The sequence below is a fragment of the Dasypus novemcinctus genome, chromosome 8 (genome assembly GCF_030445035.2).
Source record: "Dasypus novemcinctus isolate mDasNov1 chromosome 8, mDasNov1.1.hap2, whole genome shotgun sequence".
NCBI classification, from domain to species: Eukaryota; Metazoa; Chordata; class Mammalia; order Cingulata; family Dasypodidae; genus Dasypus; species Dasypus novemcinctus.
In genome coordinates this window covers 123,715,779-123,734,888 of record NC_080680.1, presented here as the reverse complement: position 1 = coordinate 123,734,888, position 19,110 = coordinate 123,715,779, and the positions used below count along the sequence as shown (strand labels likewise).

General features: G+C 61.8%; 1 protein-coding gene and 1 non-coding gene across 4 annotated transcripts in view; both read right to left on the bottom strand.

The window, feature by feature from the left end:
• Nucleotides 1–18,652, bottom strand: part of CORO2A (coronin 2A) — a 59,197-nt gene extending 40,545 nt beyond the window's left edge. Inside the window, exon 1 of one of the 3 annotated variants that reach the window (XM_058302625.1) lies at nucleotides 18,569–18,652. Coding sequence is in view for 1 of the 3 variants with exons in the window: in XM_058302624.2 (XP_058158607.1) it covers nucleotides 11,831–11,938 (108 nt within the window). In the remaining 2 variants the exon portion in view is untranslated. Of the gene's footprint in view, nucleotides 1–490; nucleotides 639–11,830; nucleotides 12,005–18,568 lie in introns of those variants that run through there. The other 2 variants (XM_058302624.2, XM_058302626.2) reach the window with 2 other exon arrangements.
• LOC111763529 (U6 spliceosomal RNA) lies at nucleotides 14,346–14,452 on the bottom strand. Its single transcript, XR_009187040.1, has one exon. It is a non-coding gene; the product is annotated as a U6 spliceosomal RNA (small nuclear RNA).
• Nucleotides 18,653–19,110: the final 458 nt, after the last annotated feature.

Sequence of the window (19,110 nt, the reverse complement as noted above, 5' to 3'; positions counted from 1 at the left end):
CCCCCAACTGTTCTCCCTTCTGCTTTGTCCACCCACAGGCCAGCTTCCCTGGGCAGGTACCCAGCGGCTGAGCAACCCGGCACTTGGCGTGGCCACCAGCCCCTCCGAGCCCCGACTCAGGGCAGCAGGAGCCAAGAAACGCCGGCCAGGTTCAAGCCCTGATCCGCCGTGTGACCTTGGGCACAACTTGCCCTTCTCTGGATCTGTTTTCCCACTCTTAAAACAGGAAACCCCGGGAGCAGAGGTGGCTCGAGCGGTTGAGCGCCTGCTGCCCACACGGGAGGCCCCGGGTCCGACCCGGTGCCTCCTGAAAACAAACAAACAAAAAAACTAGTAACAAGCGAACAGACGTAAGAACGAACTCGGGGAGCCGATGCGGCTCAGTGGAGTGTCAGCTTCGCACATATGAGGTCCAGGAAATCCCCGGCCCCAGGACCTCAAAGAGTAACCCCAAACCCCCCAAAGCCCAGTAAGCCCCTGCCCTGCCCACCTGTTCGGAGGACCCGCCGAGGGCTCTGCCGCCCCGCAGGCGCCAGGCGGACGTGGGACGGGTGCGGTGAGCTGCGGTGGCCCTTGGAGGTCTCCCCACCACGGCTCGGCCCTCCCGAGGACACCGTGCCTTCCGGCTGACTTTCCCAATTCAAGCCCTGACCAAAACTCCATGTGGCTTTATTGCCCCACAATCTCCTTGTCTGCAAGTTTCAAGAGGCAAGGGTCACCAGGGACTTTCCGGAGACGCCTCCAGAGGCCAAAAATCTGGCAGTTCTGCTTCCTGCTTACCGCCCATTCCTGGGGACAGAGCCGGGGACAGAGAGGGACACTGCGCTCAGAGAAGGCCGGCCCAGAGCATCTGCGGCCCAGGCCTGGGTGCGAGTGTCCGGCCAGGGGCCCCGAGTTGTCACGGGTCCCCCGGAATGGACGACAAACCACCCCCCACCTGCCCTGCAGTGGGCGCCCGGGGTCCGGTCAGTGCCATCGGCTCACCGGAGCCCCCGGGGCCTGGGGCTGGGCCAGCGGGGGGCGGCGAGGATGACCCTGGCGGGGGCGCCTGCTCCCATGGAAGCGGCGAGCCTGGTGCAGGCTGCACGGGCCGGCGAGAAGGGCCGGCGTGCTGGGCGGGGGCCCCGCGCCGAGCGGGCAGAGGGGAACGAGGCGCATGGGCGGGGGGCTGGGGGGCCGGGGTGCAGGCCCAGGGCAGCGAGCGGGCCCGGCTTGGCTGCTGACTGGCACACGCAGGGTGCAATGGCTCCGAGGAGCTCGGGAGCGGGCACTGGAGACACGGGGCGACAGGGGAGCGGCGCGGGGAGCGGGCCTGCAATCAGCTTGTTATAACACCGGCCTGGGAAAGTGTTTTCTGTGCTCAACTTTGGACTTGAATCCAGGAAGAAAGAGCCAGTGGGTTTCGTTTCGGGCCCGGCTGGAGGGCGGCGAGGAGGGGGAGCAGAGGGAGGGCGAGGACAGGGAGGAGGGGGGAAGGGAGGAGGGGCCTGTGGCTGAGGAGGGGGAGTGGGGGGGAGGGCGAGGACAGGGAGGAGGGGGGAAGGGAGGACGGGCCTGTGGCTGAGGAGGGGGAGTGGGGGGAGGGCGAGGACAGGGAGGAGGGGGGAAGGGAGGAGGGGCCTGTGGCTGAGGAGGGGGAGTGGGGGGGAGGGCGAGGACAGGGAGGAGGGGGAAGGGAGGAGGGGCCTGTGGCTGAGGAGGGGGGAGTGGGGGGGAGGGCGAGGACAGGGAGGAGGGGGGAAGGGAGGACGGGCCTGTGGCTGATCAGGGGCGGCTCCCAGCACCTGGCCTGACCGGCCACTACCAGTCCCAGCTGACCGGCAGCTGGCCCGCTCCTGGTGGGACCCCGAGCCCAAGCCCACGGGCTCCCTCTGGGGCCCACCCCGGCAGCTAAGATTTTTTTTTTTAATTAGAAAATCGTTTATCCATCCTGTGACAAGGCCCGCAAGATGTGCCAGCCCTGCCCAGGGCCCTGTCCTGAGCTCCTGATGACAAAAGCCAGCGCTCAGCCTCGGTCAGCTCCCAGGGGATCTGGGCCGGCAGATCCGCTTCTCCTGTGCATACCCGGTGCCCACGGCGGGGTCAGGGGTGAGAAGGCACGGAGCTGTTGGCGCCCCGTCCGCCGAGGACAGCTCGTTGACATGCGCTAAGCTGGGGGACCCAAACTTGCACGTCAGGACCACCCGGAGGGCTGGTTAAAAACCCTCAGGCTGGAGGGCCTGCTGCAGCAAGGCAGGGCACGGCCTGGGAATCTGCATTTCTAGCAAGCCCCGGTGGCCTGGGCAGCCGGCCCGGGGACCACACCATGAGCTGCTCCTTAGCCTGTTACAAGCTCCTTCCCGCTCACGGTTCAATTTGCTGCCCGCAGCCGCCTTGGGGAGCACAGAAGGACACCTGCCTCCTGGATACCGTGGGTAGCACCCGCTCAGTGGTCACTGTCCAAGGACACTCGACCAGTGAGCAGCAGGCCCGACCTCCCGACCCCAGCTGCGCAGCCCCCAGCCGCGTCCTAGCTCGGGGGCCGCGTGGGGCCGCGAGCCTCGCCCTCTTTCTGCTCAGATGTTCTCAGATAGAGATGTGGGCTCTGGGGCCACACTCAGGAAGTCCGGGTGTCCCCGGGGCACGTCCCGTCTACACTGCAGGCAGCCCAGGGCCGGGCTTGAGGCGTGCATTTCCGATCACTGAATGTACACTCTCATATTACACCTAGGCAAAAACTGATGAGCTCAAGGTTTAGGAGGAAACAGCAGCCCCCTGAAACCACGGGACGGCTGTCCTGCCCACCTGCGCGGCGCCCTCTCCCGCGCTGGCTTCCCGGGCAGTCCCGCTCCTCCCTGGGCCCCTCCGGCCGCCCTGCCATGGCTTCCAGGTGGCTGCCCCTGTGTGTCCTTGTCCTTTCCCTCAGGGCTAGCCAGGGCTTTCAGCAGGTGGGCCCTTCAGGACGGGGACGGGGGGCCACAGCCCGCACCCCCTCCCAGGCGGAGGGAGGCCGCTCCCGCCGCCGGGCCTCTGTGGGGCCAGCACCGACGCCCCCCGTGGCTTCGGATGTGAGCCCTGCTCTGGCGGCGAGGCCCGTTGTCCCCCTGTCCCCACTCTCTGTGTGACCCTGCCTACATCACTGTCCCTCTCTGGGCCCCAGTGCCCCGGTCCATAAAACGGGCACGAGTGTGTTACAGACCGACTCACGCCCCGCACGAGGCCGTGCGCGAGCCCCTGGGCCGTGGGTGTGAACTTGTCCGTCAATGGGATCAAGTCAGGGTGGGCCCCAGCCAGGGTGGCCGGCGTCCTCACGAGCAAGGAGAGGTGGACAGTCCAAGGGAAGTGAGAGGGAGAGACGGCCGAGGGGACGGAGGCGGCGACCCGGCCGCGGTGGCTGACCCAGAATGCACAGCCTGGTGAGGAGCCCGCGCCTGCCCGCGCCTTAAGTCTGGGCGGTGAGAGGATAAATTCCTTTTGTCTAAGCCAACGGGACCATGGCGTTGGTTCCTGCAGCCCCGTCACCCTCCCGAGGCTCCCGGGAGTTATTCCAGGCTATGATTCACCAGGAGGCCACACAGCGGGACTTACGGACACGGTTAGGTTCAAACATCCATCGGTCCAGCCCACCCCGGCCAGTGGGTCCTGGGAGGCCAATCTGCCTCTCCAGACCTCAGCTTTTCTCAGCTGTGAAACGGGAGGGCAGTGGCAAATGGGCTGATATCTGCCAAGCTCAGAGAATGCGGCGGATTCCGTTTTTGCACGTCTGCCTACTTGCTAAAATTAATTTGTCATCCTCAAATCAGTGCTTGCAGAGCTTTTTTTTTTAAAGATTTTAAAAAATGTATTTCTCTACCCATCCTCTCCCCCCAGCAGCTGTCTGCTCTCTGTGTTCATTGGCTGTGTGTTCTTCTGTGGCCGCTTGCATTCTCAGAGGTATTGGGAATCTGTGTCTCTTCTTGTTGCATCATCTTGCTGGGTCAGCTTTCTGTCTGTGCGGTGCCATTCCTGGGCAGGTTGCACTTTTTTTGCGCGGGGTGGCTCTCCTTGAGGGATGCACTTCCTTGTGTGTGGGGCTCCCCTATGCAGGGGACACCCCTGCTTGGCACGGCACTCCTTGTGTACATCAGCACTGCATGTGGGCCAGCTCACAACACGGGTCAGGAGGCCCTGGGTTTGAACCCTGGACCTCCTATGTGGTAGGCGGGTGCTCTATCAGTTGAGCCAAATCCGCTTCCCAACCTGTGGGCTTTCACAGTCATTTGCGGACACGCACAGAGTGGCAAAAAAACGGGAGCGGCTGAACCAGGAAACAAGGTGCCTTCCAGTTTCAGCTCTTACACTAAACAAGTGTCCTCTCGGTGGTAGAGTTAGTGTCACCTTTTTTGCATTTTTGGGCTTTTTGTTGGTGATTCGGCTGTTTAAAGTGGCCCCCAAGCCTCATGCCAACGTGCTGTCGGGGGTTCCTTAAGTGCAGGAGGGCAGTGATGTGCCTTACGGAGAAAATCACTGTGTCGCATAAACTTCATCCAGGCACGAGTTAAAGTGCTGTCGGCTGTGAGCTCAGCATCAACGAATCTGCTCTGTATGTTAAATAAGGCGTCTTTACGCAGAAACACATAACACAAGGGGTCGCTGGTGAAAGGTCGTGGCAGGGGCTCAGGCACCTGGCCCCGCGTCTCCCCGGGGCAGGGGCCAGGGTTCGCTGACTCAGCGTTCTCAGCGATTCACAGAGCAGGACGACCACGGAAAGCGAGGGCCGGCTGCCCAAGGTCAGGGCCACTCAGCGCGTCGTCACTGCGTGCCGGGCTCTGTTAAGATCTTTTCCCTGTAGTCATGGTTCTGAACAAACATTCAGCAAAAACAGATAAGGGTTCTGAACGGGGCTTATGGCTCTCCCCAGAAGCACAAGTGCCCGCGTTCCTTTATTTCTCCCCAAAGAGGCAACGCCTAAAGAGCTGGGTGGTGGGGTGGCGATGGGGTGCCAGTCATCGGGGCTGGGGAGCACCGAACCCCACCCCCCACCCCTTAGTACCACTTGAGAATCTAAAGCGCGGCCAAATCTCTTTCAGAGGCTCTGTCCCGTCTGAGGGCAAGAAACACACACGGTATCCCAGAATCGTCCAGGAATCGGGGGCCCAGGTGGGTATCCAGCCAGCTCGTTGCCCTCTTTCCACCCCATTCCACTGGAATAGTCTGTCTCAGCTTGTACCACTCTAGTGACGGGGAGCTCACTTCCTGACAGGGGCAGACGAGTTCGACCCTTAGACTTCCTCCCTGCTATGGAGCAGAAACCTGCAATTCCCCCACTGGCGTCTCCCTGCCCTGAGAGCCCCACAAACCCCACATCAGCCCCCTCAGCCTGCGACAGGCCCCTTGGGCGGCTCTGCTCCAGTTTGGAAGTTTCTCGCATGACTTGGTTTCCCATCACCTCCCCATAATGCTCTTGGCTGTCCCTAAGCCTCACCCAGGACGGGTGCCACTCAACCCCCACGGAAGGGCGCTGAGGACCACCCAGTACGCAGGCGCCCAAGAGGGGCCCAGCCTTCACATCTCAGAACAGCAGCCCCAGCCAGATGCCGAGAGACCGTGAGGCCCCAGAAAGGTAAACTGAGTCAGCATGCCCGGGGGCCACCCGCCCGGCCTTGAGTCAAGGAACAAAGCTTCCTTTCTCCCTGCACCTGGAAACGGCACCCAATATTTTGCTCCTTATCTGAATCGCCGAAAGTAACAGCGGAAACGCGCACACGAAGGGGCAAACTCCACGGGTGGCTGGGGACGGAAGGGCCCGTGAGGGTGAGGTCGGGGGTCACGCACTGTACCTGGGCCCTCCGGGGGCTCACACCTTCTAAGGGGAGTGAGTGGACCAGGCTGAGAAAGACGGGGCTCCTTACTGCCAGGGAGAAGACAGGGAGGCCAGCGGCCCCGGGGTGGGAAGGGTCCACGAGCATGTCCACGTGGCCCCCATCCCCCCGGCAGAGGGGGCCCAGAGGCAGCCACGGGGTTTCTGCCCTGGGGATGGGTAGAGCAACAGAGAATTCACACCTGACTTGAACACGGTAGATAGAAGCACAGTGGTGCAGCAGAGGTGGCAGCTGCAGGGAAACCACCAAGCGGTTAGAGCGGAGGCCTCCAAAGGTTTTTGATTACTCACACTGTAAAAAAAAAATCGAGCCTGCTGCACCTGGCACACGATACACAAGTTGCTGTCATCGGCAGCCTCGAGACAAGAACAGATTTGCGGGGCGAGATGCGTCATCCACCAGACCGGCTGAAACCTCTATTTCAAAGATGTCCCCTACATTAGAAAAATCCTGAGCTGCCTTCTTATCAGACCTGACCAGCTTGTCAGTTGTTCTCTTGTTCTGAGGCTGAAACCGTGATCACGCTGGAAACCAACGTGTTGACTGCCCCCCTATCCTGCCTGCCCGTACAAGCGTTGTTAGCGTCCCCAGCCCCAGCGCCTGGCCTTCGTGTGAAGGTGAATTTAGTTAAGCTGGTTAACGTAATCTGTAAATCCAATCTGGGCTAATTAGTCTGGATGAGTCTGGATTCTAGACTAACCAGGTTCGTGACTCTGCGTGGCCTGCCACAAGCAGACCACAGAGGAAGGCTGCCCTCGTTGCCCCTTCGCAGCGTGCACCTGCCTTCTCTGGGGAGCATCCCGGACCCCCCGAGAGAAGAGGCCGCGGGCACCGCGAGTAGAGCCGACTTCCCTTTCCTCTCTGTGTAGACACTATTCTCCTGCACCCGGATGAGCGTCTGGCATACGCGCTTTGGAGGACCTGGAATGGAAGCTGGGGAGACTCTCAGGAAGGATTTCAGGCTGCAAGGAGCCGTGGAGCTCAGCAGGCCGCACCCTCCCCTCGAAGGGCACGGGAAGGGCTGTGGCCTGGCCGGGGTCCCCAGGCCGGTCACAGTGGCAGATCACAGAGGGAACGCGACCCTCTGGCCCCCCGATGCTGAAGGCGGCCTCCTGCCACGGGCCGACCACAGCCCGGCCTCTGGCTGGGCCGCAGGCCGGGAGATCATCCATTAGCTGAGGGGGGCAGGAGATGCGACATCCCGGCGAAGAAGGTTCCGGGGTGGGAGAGGACGGGCCATGTTGCTGTCTTCAGGCCACGGCTCTGCAGCCACTCGGCTTGGCTCCCCGTGGCCTCCCCGGCTCTCGGCTGCTGTCTGATGCCCGTGAGGCCCCTTGGCCTCTGTGGGCTGGGCAGGACCCCCGGGTCCCCTGTCGCTGCGCTGATACCTGAAGGTCCTCCTCGGCAGGCTGAGATGGGTGCTTTCTAGGCCCGCTCGGCCAGGCTGCGGCGCCTGCGGGCCAGCCGCGGTGGTGTGGGGGGGTGCTTTGTAGAAGGGATTAGCATCTCCTGGGGGGGGTCATCCCATCAGCAGAGGGTCCCAACAAGCATGGACAAATCTTAATGGGCACAGAGTTCCTTCCTATCTGGGGTGATGGAAAAGTTTTGTCACCAGGTGGTGGTGACGGTAGAGCCACACTGCCAGTGTCACTAGCACTGCTGGATTGAATGAACCATACACTTGAAAGTGGTTAAGACGGGAAACTGCATGTTGAAACCACACACCTAGAACACAAAGACTGAGCCCTAATTTAAATGACGGGCTGTAGTTAATAGCATTACGGATAATATTTGTTCATCAATTGTAGCAAAGGGTCCACACTAATGCAAAAGTTAATAGGGGATAGGATATGGGAACTCTACTTTCCTGCGTGATTTTTCTGTAAACCTTCGACTGCTAAAAATAATAATAATCATAAAATAAACTAATAAAAGACAACAGCGGCAACTCCTGCCGGCATTTCCAGCCCCCCGGCGTCCCCGACAGAATTCAGGCTTCCCAGCCCCCGCAGCTCCCTGAGCCAAGTGCTTAAAATAAATCTCTTCATATAAAATCCTGTTGCTCTGGGACGCCGCCCCCGCTGCTCGAGGATTCTCCCCCGACCACCAAGACCCGCAGCCCAGTGGCCCCGGGGTGCCCCCGGGCGAGGGCATGTGCCGGGGCCTTCTGGGGCAACGGCTCTGAAACCTGTTCCTGCCCTCACCCTCCCCAAGTCCAGGTCCTTCTTGCCTCCTCCAGGCTGTCCTCCTAGACTCTGCCCCGACCTGGGTTGCCCCTAGGTGGTAGCATCCCCTGCTCCAAAACCTTCAGTGGCTCCCTAGTTCCTGCAGGATCAAATCGCCCCCACCCCCCCGCCCCCCGCCAACCTGTTCCTTATTCAAAGCCAAGATCTGGCCAGGGACAAACCAAGAATGGGGGTGAGGTGGAGGGAAAAGGGGGGTAAGTGGGGAGGAAGGGCTGTGAGCAGCCGGCCCGGGCACACGGCAAGGGGGTGTGGTTTCTAGAGAATTCACGCACCGCAGAGCGCACTAGGTCTGACGTGGTCGGAGACTGGCTTATCACAGGTGCCGGCAGTGTCAGTGACAAGCTCCTCCTCCTCGTGCTGGGGCAGGTGCTCCCACCCCCAGCCCCCCCCCCCACCCCAGGCCAGCTCCCGCTCCTCTGCCCCTTCTCCTGGAGCCAGAGCAGGCAAGCCGGGTGGCGCAGGGCGCTGGCCCACCTCGTCCGGCTCTCTGCCTGTGACCCCTCCCTCCGCACACGTTGTGCCCCCTCCACTCTACTCCCCCCAACTCGGCTTACGTAAATGCGCCCCCTTCCGGGAAGGCTTCCTGCACGCCCCTCGCTGACTCCCCCCGAGCTGGCCGTGAACCCCCTTCTCCCCCCGGCTCAAGCTGTAGACCGGGTGACAACACGCTCTCCACCCACAGCAAGGTTCTGGACAGGATCCGCCCTCTGACCCCCGAAACCCAGCGCCCAGAAAACCGCACCCGCCGTCGCCCGTGCCCCCGGCATTCCTTTCCCCAAGTCAGCCCTCGGAAAGGTCACTGTCAGGTCAGCCCAGCCAGGACCCAGGTCCCGCCATGCCCTTCCCTGTCCCCAGGGCCAGCCCATCCGAAACCACCCGCCCAATCTCCACTTCCACGGCCACTGCTTCTCCCTCCTGGTCAGCGGGGTCCCAGCCAACCGCCCTGATTTCAAGACGAAATCTGCGCAGGCCACTTCCTGGCCCTGGGGTCTGGCCCAGGCCACCCCCAGCCTCCCTGCTGCAGACTGCGGTGCTTCTAGTTCCTCAAAGGCCCCTGCCCTTCGCCCACCTGGGGACCGCCTTGGCACGGCCCGTTTCGGCAGCGCGTGCACCCCCGGAAACCCCGACTCTTGCTCCAGTTCTCAGCTTGGAGGTCCTCTCCTCAGAAGCGCCTTCCGCGGCGACCGCATCCTTCAGGTCCCTGCCCCCGTTTTGGGGGACCCCCCCGTGACCGGCCCTCTCCTGGGGTCAGCGAGCCGAGCCCACTAGTGCCGCTTCTGGAGCATGGGAGCCCGCGTTTCACCCGCAGAATGCCAGCGATCGACGAACCAGGGAGCTACTGAAAAACGACTTTTTAGAGAACGAGCGAACGGGCCGGCCTGGCGAGGCTCCGGGACTTTCCGTGCAGGGTGGGGGTCTGCGGCCCCCTCTAGGGTGGGTCAAAGGCCAAGTGCTCCTGGCGAAAGTCACGGCCTCGCGGAGCCCGATGACCCGGCCAGCGGGTCCTGTCCGTCGCCTGCCCAGCCTCCCGCAGGCTGCAAGTTTAGCCCGGAGCGCCGGGTGTTCAGTGATCGCCTGCCGGGCAATGTCGGGCCAGTGCCATCTGCTCAGTGGGGTAGACAATCACTACTTTCTGAGAGCCAGGCCTTGCGAACCTTTTAGCGGTGGGATCAGATGAGAAAAAGGGGTGGGAAAATGGGCTAGAGCACAGTTCGAATCCCAGCTGTGCCTCTGCCGGCTGTGTGACCTTGTGGAAGTGACTTAAACCCTCTGGACCCTCATTTCCTCATCTGTGGAAAGAGGCCAAGACCATCTACCCACGAGGTTGCTGTGCAGATTGAGGGAATGTCATGTACGTTGAGTGTCCATTCTGGGTCTGTCATGGGTCCTACTGCATTGAATCTAAGACGCACAGATTCTTTTTACACTAGAACATCTTTGGAGGCGGGCTGCAGCTTACTTTTTCTTTTTAGATTTATTTTTTTAAATTTATTTCTCTCCCCTCCCCTCCTCAGTTGTCTGCTCTCTGTGTCCATTCGCTGTGTGTTCTTCTGCGTCCACTTGTTGTCAGTGGCACCCAGAATCCGTGTCCCTTTTTGTTGCGTCATCTTGCTGCGTCAGCTCTGCGTGTGTGCAGCGCCACTCTTGGGCGGGCTGTGCTTTTTTTGCACTGGGCGGCTCTCCTTACGGGGCGCACTCCTTGCACGTGGGGCTCCCCCATGCTGGGACACCCCTGCGTGGCAGGGCACTCCTTGTGCGCATCAGCACTGCGCATGGGCCAGCTCCACACGGGTCAAGGAGGCCCGGGGTTTGAACCGCGGCCCTCCCATGGGGAAGGCAGACGCCCCATCCGTTAGGCTAAACCCACTTCCGTGGCTGCAGCTTTTAATCAGCGCTTGCCTGCTGCCGGTGTTCCTTTCTGAATGGATGGCAAGGTGACAGTGCGGCTCATTTTATTAACAAAGAGGCTGTTGATGCAGCCCGAGGCCCTGGCCTGGTCACAATGCCCACCCTGCTCACGGCCACCCAAGCCCTGCAGCCTGTGTCCTCACAGAGACCCCCGAGCCCTCCCCTCCAGGGTGACCCCTCCATGAGGCTGTCCCCGGGCTCTGCCCTCCCTTGGCGGGTGCCTCCTTCCTCGTCCCGCCGGCCTGGGGATGGCACGCTCGCCCGGATTTGAGACCATGCCCGACACAATTATTTCAGAACATATAGTAAGTATATCTCCAAAAGCCTCCTAGAAATGAAATGTCTTTCACACGAAAACATTTTAATTACGGAAAACAAAACGAAAATCTTGCGGTGCGTGACAACCAGGGCGCCCTGCCCAGGCGTTCTCCTGCACGGCCGCGTCTGCTCCTCTGTTCTGCCCTCGTACTCAAACCTGCGCTCGCTCGCGCCACCCCTGCTGCCCTGCTACCTGCTCGTCCACCTCCCGCCCTGAGCCACGGCCAGGGCCCAGCCTGCCCTCGTCCACGCGTGCCCAGGTGCTCAGGCCTCGGCCACTCGCGCCCCCAACCCTCTGGGCCTCTGACGGATTTCTGCCGACCACACCCTGGCACGGAAGTACCCCCGAGCCCTTAAATCAGGGGGCGTCTGCGGATGAGAGCGCCCGGCTGTCCGTGTTGGATTTGACCGGAGACCTTTTGCAACAGACCGGAAAGTTCTCCCAGACGTGGACCCGGTCATTTCCGAAACCCCCAGGCACTTGAGAGGTCAACAGCAGACAGGTGCCAGCACCTGGCAGCTCCTAAGGCACCTCCACACTCTTTACCTGAGTTTGAGCCTTACAGGAACACGATTAATTAGGCAGAGCTGGTATTTATCACCCCCATTTCATAGGAGTGGACACAGCTTGGAGAGGAGGGTGGCTCGCCTTCACGCCCTCCCTTTATTTACCTCCGTTTTGATACTCTGGCTGACTCCAAACCTGTGAGCCAGCCAGCTTTGGCATCACCTCCTCCAGGGAGCCCTCCCTGACTGTGACCCCTGGCATCACCTCCTCCAGGGAGCCCTCCCTGACTGTGACCCCTGGCATCACCTCCTCCAGGGAGCCCTCCCTGACCACCACCACCCCGGGCCGGGTGAGACGGCCCTCCTCGCATGCCTACGGCTTTGCGCTCCCCCACCGGGCCTGTCTCGGCTACGTCCGTCTCCAGCCGTAGGGGTGAAGACTGTTAAGACCCCCGTTTTCCGGGGGAGGCCACTGAGGCCCCGAGGGGGGTGGACTTGCCTACTGAGCACCTCAGCGGCCGGCTCGGGCTCCGGCCCAGCCTCCTGCTCCTCCGAGGCCAGGCTGCTCTCGCCGCTCCCCCGCGGTCCACAGGCTTCCAGGCTCTGCCTGAGGCTCATCTCTGGCGCCCGCTGCACTGACCCAGCAGTGGGCTGGGTCCCCCACCTGTGGAGGGGTGGCCTCGGGCACCACAAGTCACTGGCCGTTTATTGAGCGTCTCCAGGGCCCCGCCCGGGGCCAGCGCCCCACTGCACCTGCGGCTGGCACCCTCCATTGTGATGCCGCACTAGAAGGGGGGCGAGGCCGGGCCCCTGGGAGCCAGGCCCCCACCCGGCAGCAGCAGGCGGCCAGGAGCCCGCAGGCAGAAAGGGCAGGGTCAGAGGACGGGGGACAGCTCCCGGGGGCCTGGGGCCGCGGCCAAGCCCAGGCGCCCCTCCCCCAACCCTGCCTCCAGGGCCTGCGGCTGGCGGCTGAGACCTCCGGGCCCAGGAGCACCCCTAGGCAGGGACCCGCCCCCCAGCCCCTGCCAGCCCCGGCTCCAGGCCAGGCTGGAAGCGGCTGTCACATCTACCCCGTCCAAGGTCTTATTTGAAGGAGCCCCCAGGGTCCACCCCGCTTTGCCCACCTGCAAAATGACAGCGGAGGAAGGCGGGCTCAGAGGCCCCCCAGGGGGATCCCCAGGGCTGCCTTCGGGCGGCAGAGCACCAGGGGTGGGGGGGGGGCTCCGTAGAATGGGCTCAGCCTGGGAGAAAGGCCGAAACCAAAGTACTCTACTGCCTGGGAGGAGGAGAGATGGTTTTACTTCCTGAGCCCGTCTTTTGCCAACCTCTCATTACCCTCCAGGGTTCCTAATGAATAGACACAGGCTCCCCGTGATGCACTGAGCCGCGTCTGCGAGGAGCCCCGCCCGGTCCAGGCCCAGCGCCCGCTGCAGGCACGTGGTCCTGCCCGCAGACAGGACCTCTGACGGTGCGGCTGGTTAAGAGGGGCCTGGGGACGCGGACTCTGCCCAGTGGTGAGGGCGTCCGCCTACCACATGGGGGGTTCACGGTTCAAACCCCGGGCCTCCCTGACCCGTGTGGAGCTGGCCCATGCGCAGTGCTGATGCGCGCAAGGAGTGCCGTGCCAGGCAGGGGTGTCCCCCAGATAGGGGAGCCCCATGCACAAGGAGTGCGCTCCGTAAGGAGAGCCACCCAGCGCGAAAGAGAGTGCAGCCTGCCCAGGAATGGTGCTGCACACACGGAGAGCTGACACAGCAAGATGACGCAACGAAAAGAAATGCAGATTCCCGTGCCACTGACAAGAATGCAAGCGGTCACAGAAGAACACACAGCGAATGGACAGAGAGCAGACAACTGGGGGGACGGGAAGGGGAGAGAAATAAGTAACAATAAAAGAAAGAGGGGCCTGAAGCGGATCAGGGGGCCCTTAACCTGCTAGGACGGTGCCCCAGGAGCAGGGGGATCTGGACGCAGAGGAGAGTGCGGGGGTGGGGGCCAAGCCCCGCCCAAGTCCACACCCCCCACGGGTCAGCCCTCCAGAGAGATGCAGGCTTCGGGCACCCTGCGTTGGAGACAGCGTGCTCCCATGGTTCCACCCCGTTTGTGGGACTTGGTTCTCCCGCCCGAGAAGGCGAAGAGGCTGGCTCTGTAAATTAACTTTATCGAGATCTAATTTACATATAATAAAACATACCCACGTTCTAATAAAAGAGAAGCCGTGGCACCCATCCTGCGAAGCCCGACGGGTTGGTGGCTGCCAAGTCCTGGACGTGCTGGCCCTTACGTGGGTTGCCACTAGGCGCCTGGGGCCACCCTGCCCTCCTCCGCCCCCACCCGCCGCCAGCACCGAGCTCTTCGGAACCTCCGCCCCACGTTCGCTGCCTGGTCTGACCTCGTCGGCGTGGGCCCTGGCAATTTCCACGGCCTTCTCCCTGCTCTCCGCTGCACTAACATCCACGCCTGGCCATGCCCCTGTCCTGATCAAAAGCCGGCCATGGCTCCCCATCGCCCGTGGTTAAAATCCCCAGCTCCGCCGCGTGGCACTGATCGGGCACGCTACTTAACTTCTCTGTACTTTTGTTTTCTTAATGAAACAAGAGGGCTGAAAACGGTATTTCCCTCACACACTGGAGGCCTCCAAGTTGCACAGGGGGCGGGGTACACAGTCCGCCCCGGAGCCTCTGACTTGTTCCCTCCTTTTTTTCTGATATCCTCCCCTAGCCTGCTCTTCCTTGGGCACGCGGGCAGGCTCCCGCCTCAGGGCCTTTGCACTGGCCGTCCCTCTGGCTGGCCGGCCTTTGCTCCAAACACCTGCCAGCTCGTCCCCTCACCTCCTTCGGCCCTGGCCCAAGGGCCACCTTCTGCATGAGGCCTCCCCCGACCACCCTGCTGAAGGCTGTGTTCCCCTCCTCCTGCTTTGTTGGCTCCACGTTACTTCTCACCCCTTATTTCACTTGCTTATTGTCTGTATTTTTTCCTAGTAGATTGTAAGCAATTTGAGGGCAGGTTTTTTTTTTTGACACCTGAAAATATGGAACGCTCCATGAATTTGCGTGTCACCCTTGCGCAGGGACCATGCCAATCTTCTCTGTATTGTTCCAATTTTACTATACATGCTGCCAAAGCAAGCACTTTTTTTTTTTTTTGAGGTACTGGGGCTGGGGATTGAACCCGGGACCTTGTACGCAAGAAGCCGGCGCTCAACCACGGAGCCACATCAGCTCCTGAGTTGGTTTTTCCATTTGTTTACTTGTTTGTTTTTAGGAAGCACCGGACCGAGCCCGGGACCTCCCACGTGGCCAGCAGGTGCTGGAGCCACATCCGCTCCCTGAGGGCATATGTCTTGGGTCTAAATTACTGTCAGATCCACCCCCACCACCAGCACCCCAGAATCCCTGGCACAGGGCAAGTGCTTGGTAAACACGGGTCCAATGACTAAATGAACGAAGCATGACGGGAGAGCACCTCGGCTGTACCAGGCAGGTGGCGAGTGCACAATCACTGTCATTATTTATTACTCCAGGGGAGGCGCCCACGTCCCGCCCCGTCAACGCCCAGGCTTCCAAGCACACCTTCCTAGCACGGCCGTCTCCCGCCGTCCCTCCACAGCAAGGAGCACCGTGCTCTTGTATGATTCCTTTTTCCATTTAGGTCATTTTCTTTTTCAAAGTCAAAAAGAGTCACATGTTTTAACCCCCTACATTTCCCCCAGCAACCTGTGGGCCCCCCAGATGCACCTCCGAGCCTGGTACACAGTAGGCGCCCAATACATGTTTGCCCTCACAGGTAAAAGCACCTCCTCCTGGCCCTGCAGTTGCCGAGCACCTCCACTGTGTTCCGAAGAAGGCAAGGCATAGACTATAGACGTTGAAGAATTAATACAGGGTCCCACCAAATTATTGTGAGGTCCTCCAGGAGATCTGGTAGAAAAGATAAAAACACACTGAGCTCTCAAACAGTCCTGCTTCTGGCCATCTGGCCAGCAAAAGTGTAAGGCAGGAACGCCTGCCCAGGAAAAAAACCCAGCTGCTGGCCTTTCGAGGGGCTGGAACCTTCTTTGTTTTTGTTTTCTTTTTTTTCAAATTCTACTCAATTTATTCATTATATAAAAAATATTACATTCAAAAAATATGAGGTCCCCATTCATCCCCACCTCCCCCACCCCACCACTCCCCTCACAGTAACACTCTCCCCCATCATCATGACACATCCATTGCATCTGGCGAGTACATCTCTGGGCATCGCTGCACCCCATGACCTGTGGTCCACACCATAGCCCACACTCTCCCACGTTCCATCCAGTGGGCCATGGGAGGACATACAATGTCCGGCAATTGTCCCTGCAGCACCACTCAGAACAACTCCAAGTCCCGAAAACGCCTCCACATCTCATCTCTTCCTCCCATTCCCCGCACCCAGCAGCCACCATAGCCACTTTTTCGACATCAATGCCACATTTTCTCAATTATTAACCACAATAGTTCATGAATAGAACATCATTAAGTCCACTCTGATCCTTACTGTATTCCTCCTTCCTGTGGACCTTGGCTTGGTTGTGTCCACTCCACATCTACGTCAAGAGGGGGCTTAGATTCCACGTGGATACTGGGCTTGTCATAGATTTTCCTGCTTGTCATAGATTTTGGAACCTTCTTTGGTTTCCACCATGTTCACTGCTCCTTCTGATACAAGGCGCATCTGGAGCTGGCGGTCACTGGCCTACGCCCGGGAGGGAAGCGGCTGGCCCATGCGCCGTGGGGACCCTGTCTGCCCGCGCTTCATCTCGTGGTCTCCCGGGACCGCACTGCTTCCCGGGTGGGTCAGGCCCCGGTGGCTGGTGTGGCCACTCCGTCCGCCGTGCTGTTCCAGTGAAACGTGCAGGAAGCCTCTCGCTCGAAGGCAACTTCGTGTACAGAGCAGGATGACCCACGCCTCCGTCTCCAGTTAGTTCCTTGGGGTAAATCTCGAAAATCGAGGGGGAGGGCAAGGGTGGGCAGGGTCATATCCATGGCCTTTTGTAACAAGCTGCCAGATTGCCCAGCAAAATGAAACGCCACCAGCGATTTCCTAGGGCCTCGCCAGCACAGAGTTCTTGCATTTTTCTATTTATTTCTGCTAATTTTATAGGGGTAAATACAGACTGTTTTCATTTGGTGAATGGTATGCGTGTGTGAAAAGCTCTGGTCTGGTTTTCTGTGTGAACTCCAGCAAGTCACAGCACCTCTGGGGGCTGGGGATGCCTACCTGTAAAATGATGGGGTAGGGTGGATGGGCTCCTAAGCACCTCTTAAGACACGCCATGATCCTGGGGTGCATTTTTAAATTGTTAGTTTAGGAAGGCTTTTTGTTTATTTATTTATTTTTAAAGATTTATTTATTATTTATTTAATTCCCCCCCTCCCCTGGTTGTCTGCTCTTGGTGTCTATTTGCTGTGTCTTGTTTCTTTGTCCGCTTCTGTTGTCGTCAGCGGCACGGGAAGTGTGGGCGGCGCCATCCCTGGGCAGGCTGCACTTTCTTTTCACGCTGTGGGCGGCTTTCCTCACGGGCGCACTCCTTGCGCGTGGGGCTCCCCCACGCGGGGGACACCCTTGCGTGGCACGGCACTCCTTGCGTGCATCAGCACTGCGCGTGGCCAGCTCCACACGGGTCAAGGAGGCCCGGGGCTTGAACCGCGGACCTCCCATATGGTAGACGGACGCCCTAACCACTGGGCCAAAGTCCGTTTCCCAGGAAGGCTTTTTAATAACTAGCATCTGCCCTGCCCCTCACCTGGGCCCAGGTGGCTTGGACAAGGCGAGCAGGAAAATGGGGCCCAGGTTATACACGTGTAGAGACGACGTGGTTCAGGTAGCACTTACTCCTGCGTGCTGGCCCTCGAGGGACAGCAGTGTACTTAGTCTGTGTTACAAGGGGTTAATAACACTTACCTGCCAGAGGACAAGGTCACTTTATTTCAGCCCTAAAATCCCAGCGACTCAGTCAAAGGTCATCAACCCCATCAACTGCTCACCCAGCTTGCATACCTCTAAGGACAGGGAGCTCACCACCTGTCCAGGCGGCCCCTCCCTTCTTTTAGCTGTAAGAAGGTTCCTGGGGGAAGGGCAGGTTTCAAGGGGGATAAAAGAGACCAGAACTGATTTCTAGAAAGTACCCCCTTGATCAGGGCAGGAGATGGGTGATGGCGGGGTGAGGATGCCAGGGCCCGAGGGTCCAGAGAGGACCCCTCCATCTCCTCCTCTCTCTCCAGACCTCTGGGGCAGCTGCCGACCCCAAGGCCAGGAAGCACAGTGGCTGCGTTCCAGCCCTCCTGCCCGGGTGGGCTCCCACAGGCCAGGGCTGGGAAGGGCCCCATAGCCTCTCTGCTCTCCCTCTCCTGCTCTGCTCCTGAGCGCTGGGCGGGGAGCAGGCTGAAGGGCCCCGGGTGGGTTGTCTGCACCCAGAGCAGGACCACGGGAGGCGCCAGGGCTGGGAAGCAGCTTCCTGGGTGCGTGGAGCTGCCCCTGGGGCTGGCAGGCTCCCTAGCGGAAGGCTCCTTCTCTACCAGGCGCGCCTGGGCCCCACTCTCCACACACTGCGCCCCACGGGACACAGCCCTCCTGGCTCGGGTGCTCCTTGGTGGTCGACGGGCAGCCCTGTCACACAGGGCGGGGCAGCGGCGACTGGTGGGGCGGAGACGGCATGGGACCACCTGCACCCACCACTCCCCAAGAGCAAGGGTCGAGCACGCTCCCGTCTGCGGCCGAGGCCCTCAGCCCAGCGGCGAGGCGGGCTTGGCGGGCAGGTGCTGCCGGCCCCACCCCGCAAGCCCAGGCCCGCAGGGCTCAGCTCCCCCGCCTCCACCGTTTCCCGGACCGGGAAGCGGAGGCCAGCAGGGCACCCGGCCGAGAGAGGGAGGGGCCCTGCACCGGGCCCGTGTCGCCGCGCCCGGGGAGCGGCCCTCCTTGCGGGCGGGAGGGGAGGCGGTGTGGACAGTGGCCATCCGGGCCCCCGAGCCGTCGCGAGGTCGGCCCCCGGGGCAGCCCCTCCCCGCAGCCCGGAGAGGAGGGGTCCCCGCTGCACCTGCCTCCCCGATGGGGAAACTGAGGCCTGGAGAAGCGCACCAGGTCCCGCGGAAGAGCCACCAGCCGGGTGGCCCGCGCCCCGCCGGGTCCCAGCGTCGCTCCCCGGGCGCCGCAGCCGGGAGGCACCGCGCCCGTCCCGCCCGCAGCTCCCCGCGCGCAGCCGGGCCAGGCGCCGGGCCGCCCTACCTTGGAGACGGCCGCGCAGGTGGCGGCGGCGGCGGCGGCGTCCGGGTCCGGCTCCCGCTCCGCGCTCCTCGCCGCCCGCCTCCAGCCCGCGCCGCCCGGCCCAGGCCCCGCCCCGCCCCCCCGCCGCGCCCCAGGTCCCCCCGGGCGGGTCTCGGGGCGCGCCCCGGCGCGCACACGCCGCAGTGATGGGGGCGGGCCGCGCGGCCACCGAGCGACGCCAGGGGACCCGCAGGCCCGCCTGGCTGCCCGCCCCGCCGCGCCCTCGCCGCGCAAATGGAGATGGGCCTGCCCGAGAGGGCTGGCGGGGAAGGAGGCGGGCCGAGCCGGCGGTCAAGTGCGCGCGGAGCCGGCCCGGAGAGGCGCCCCGCAGCGGGGCCCCGAGGCTCCCCGGGCGGCGGGCTGGGAGAGCGGGGGCGCCCGGAGCACCCCTCCTCTCTCAGCAGCCAGGAGGGGGCGCTGCTGCCAGGCCTCGGGGTCTCGGGGTCCCGGGGCCTCAGGGGCGCCAGGCCCTGGACAGGGGTTGGGGAGCCCGGCTTTTTATG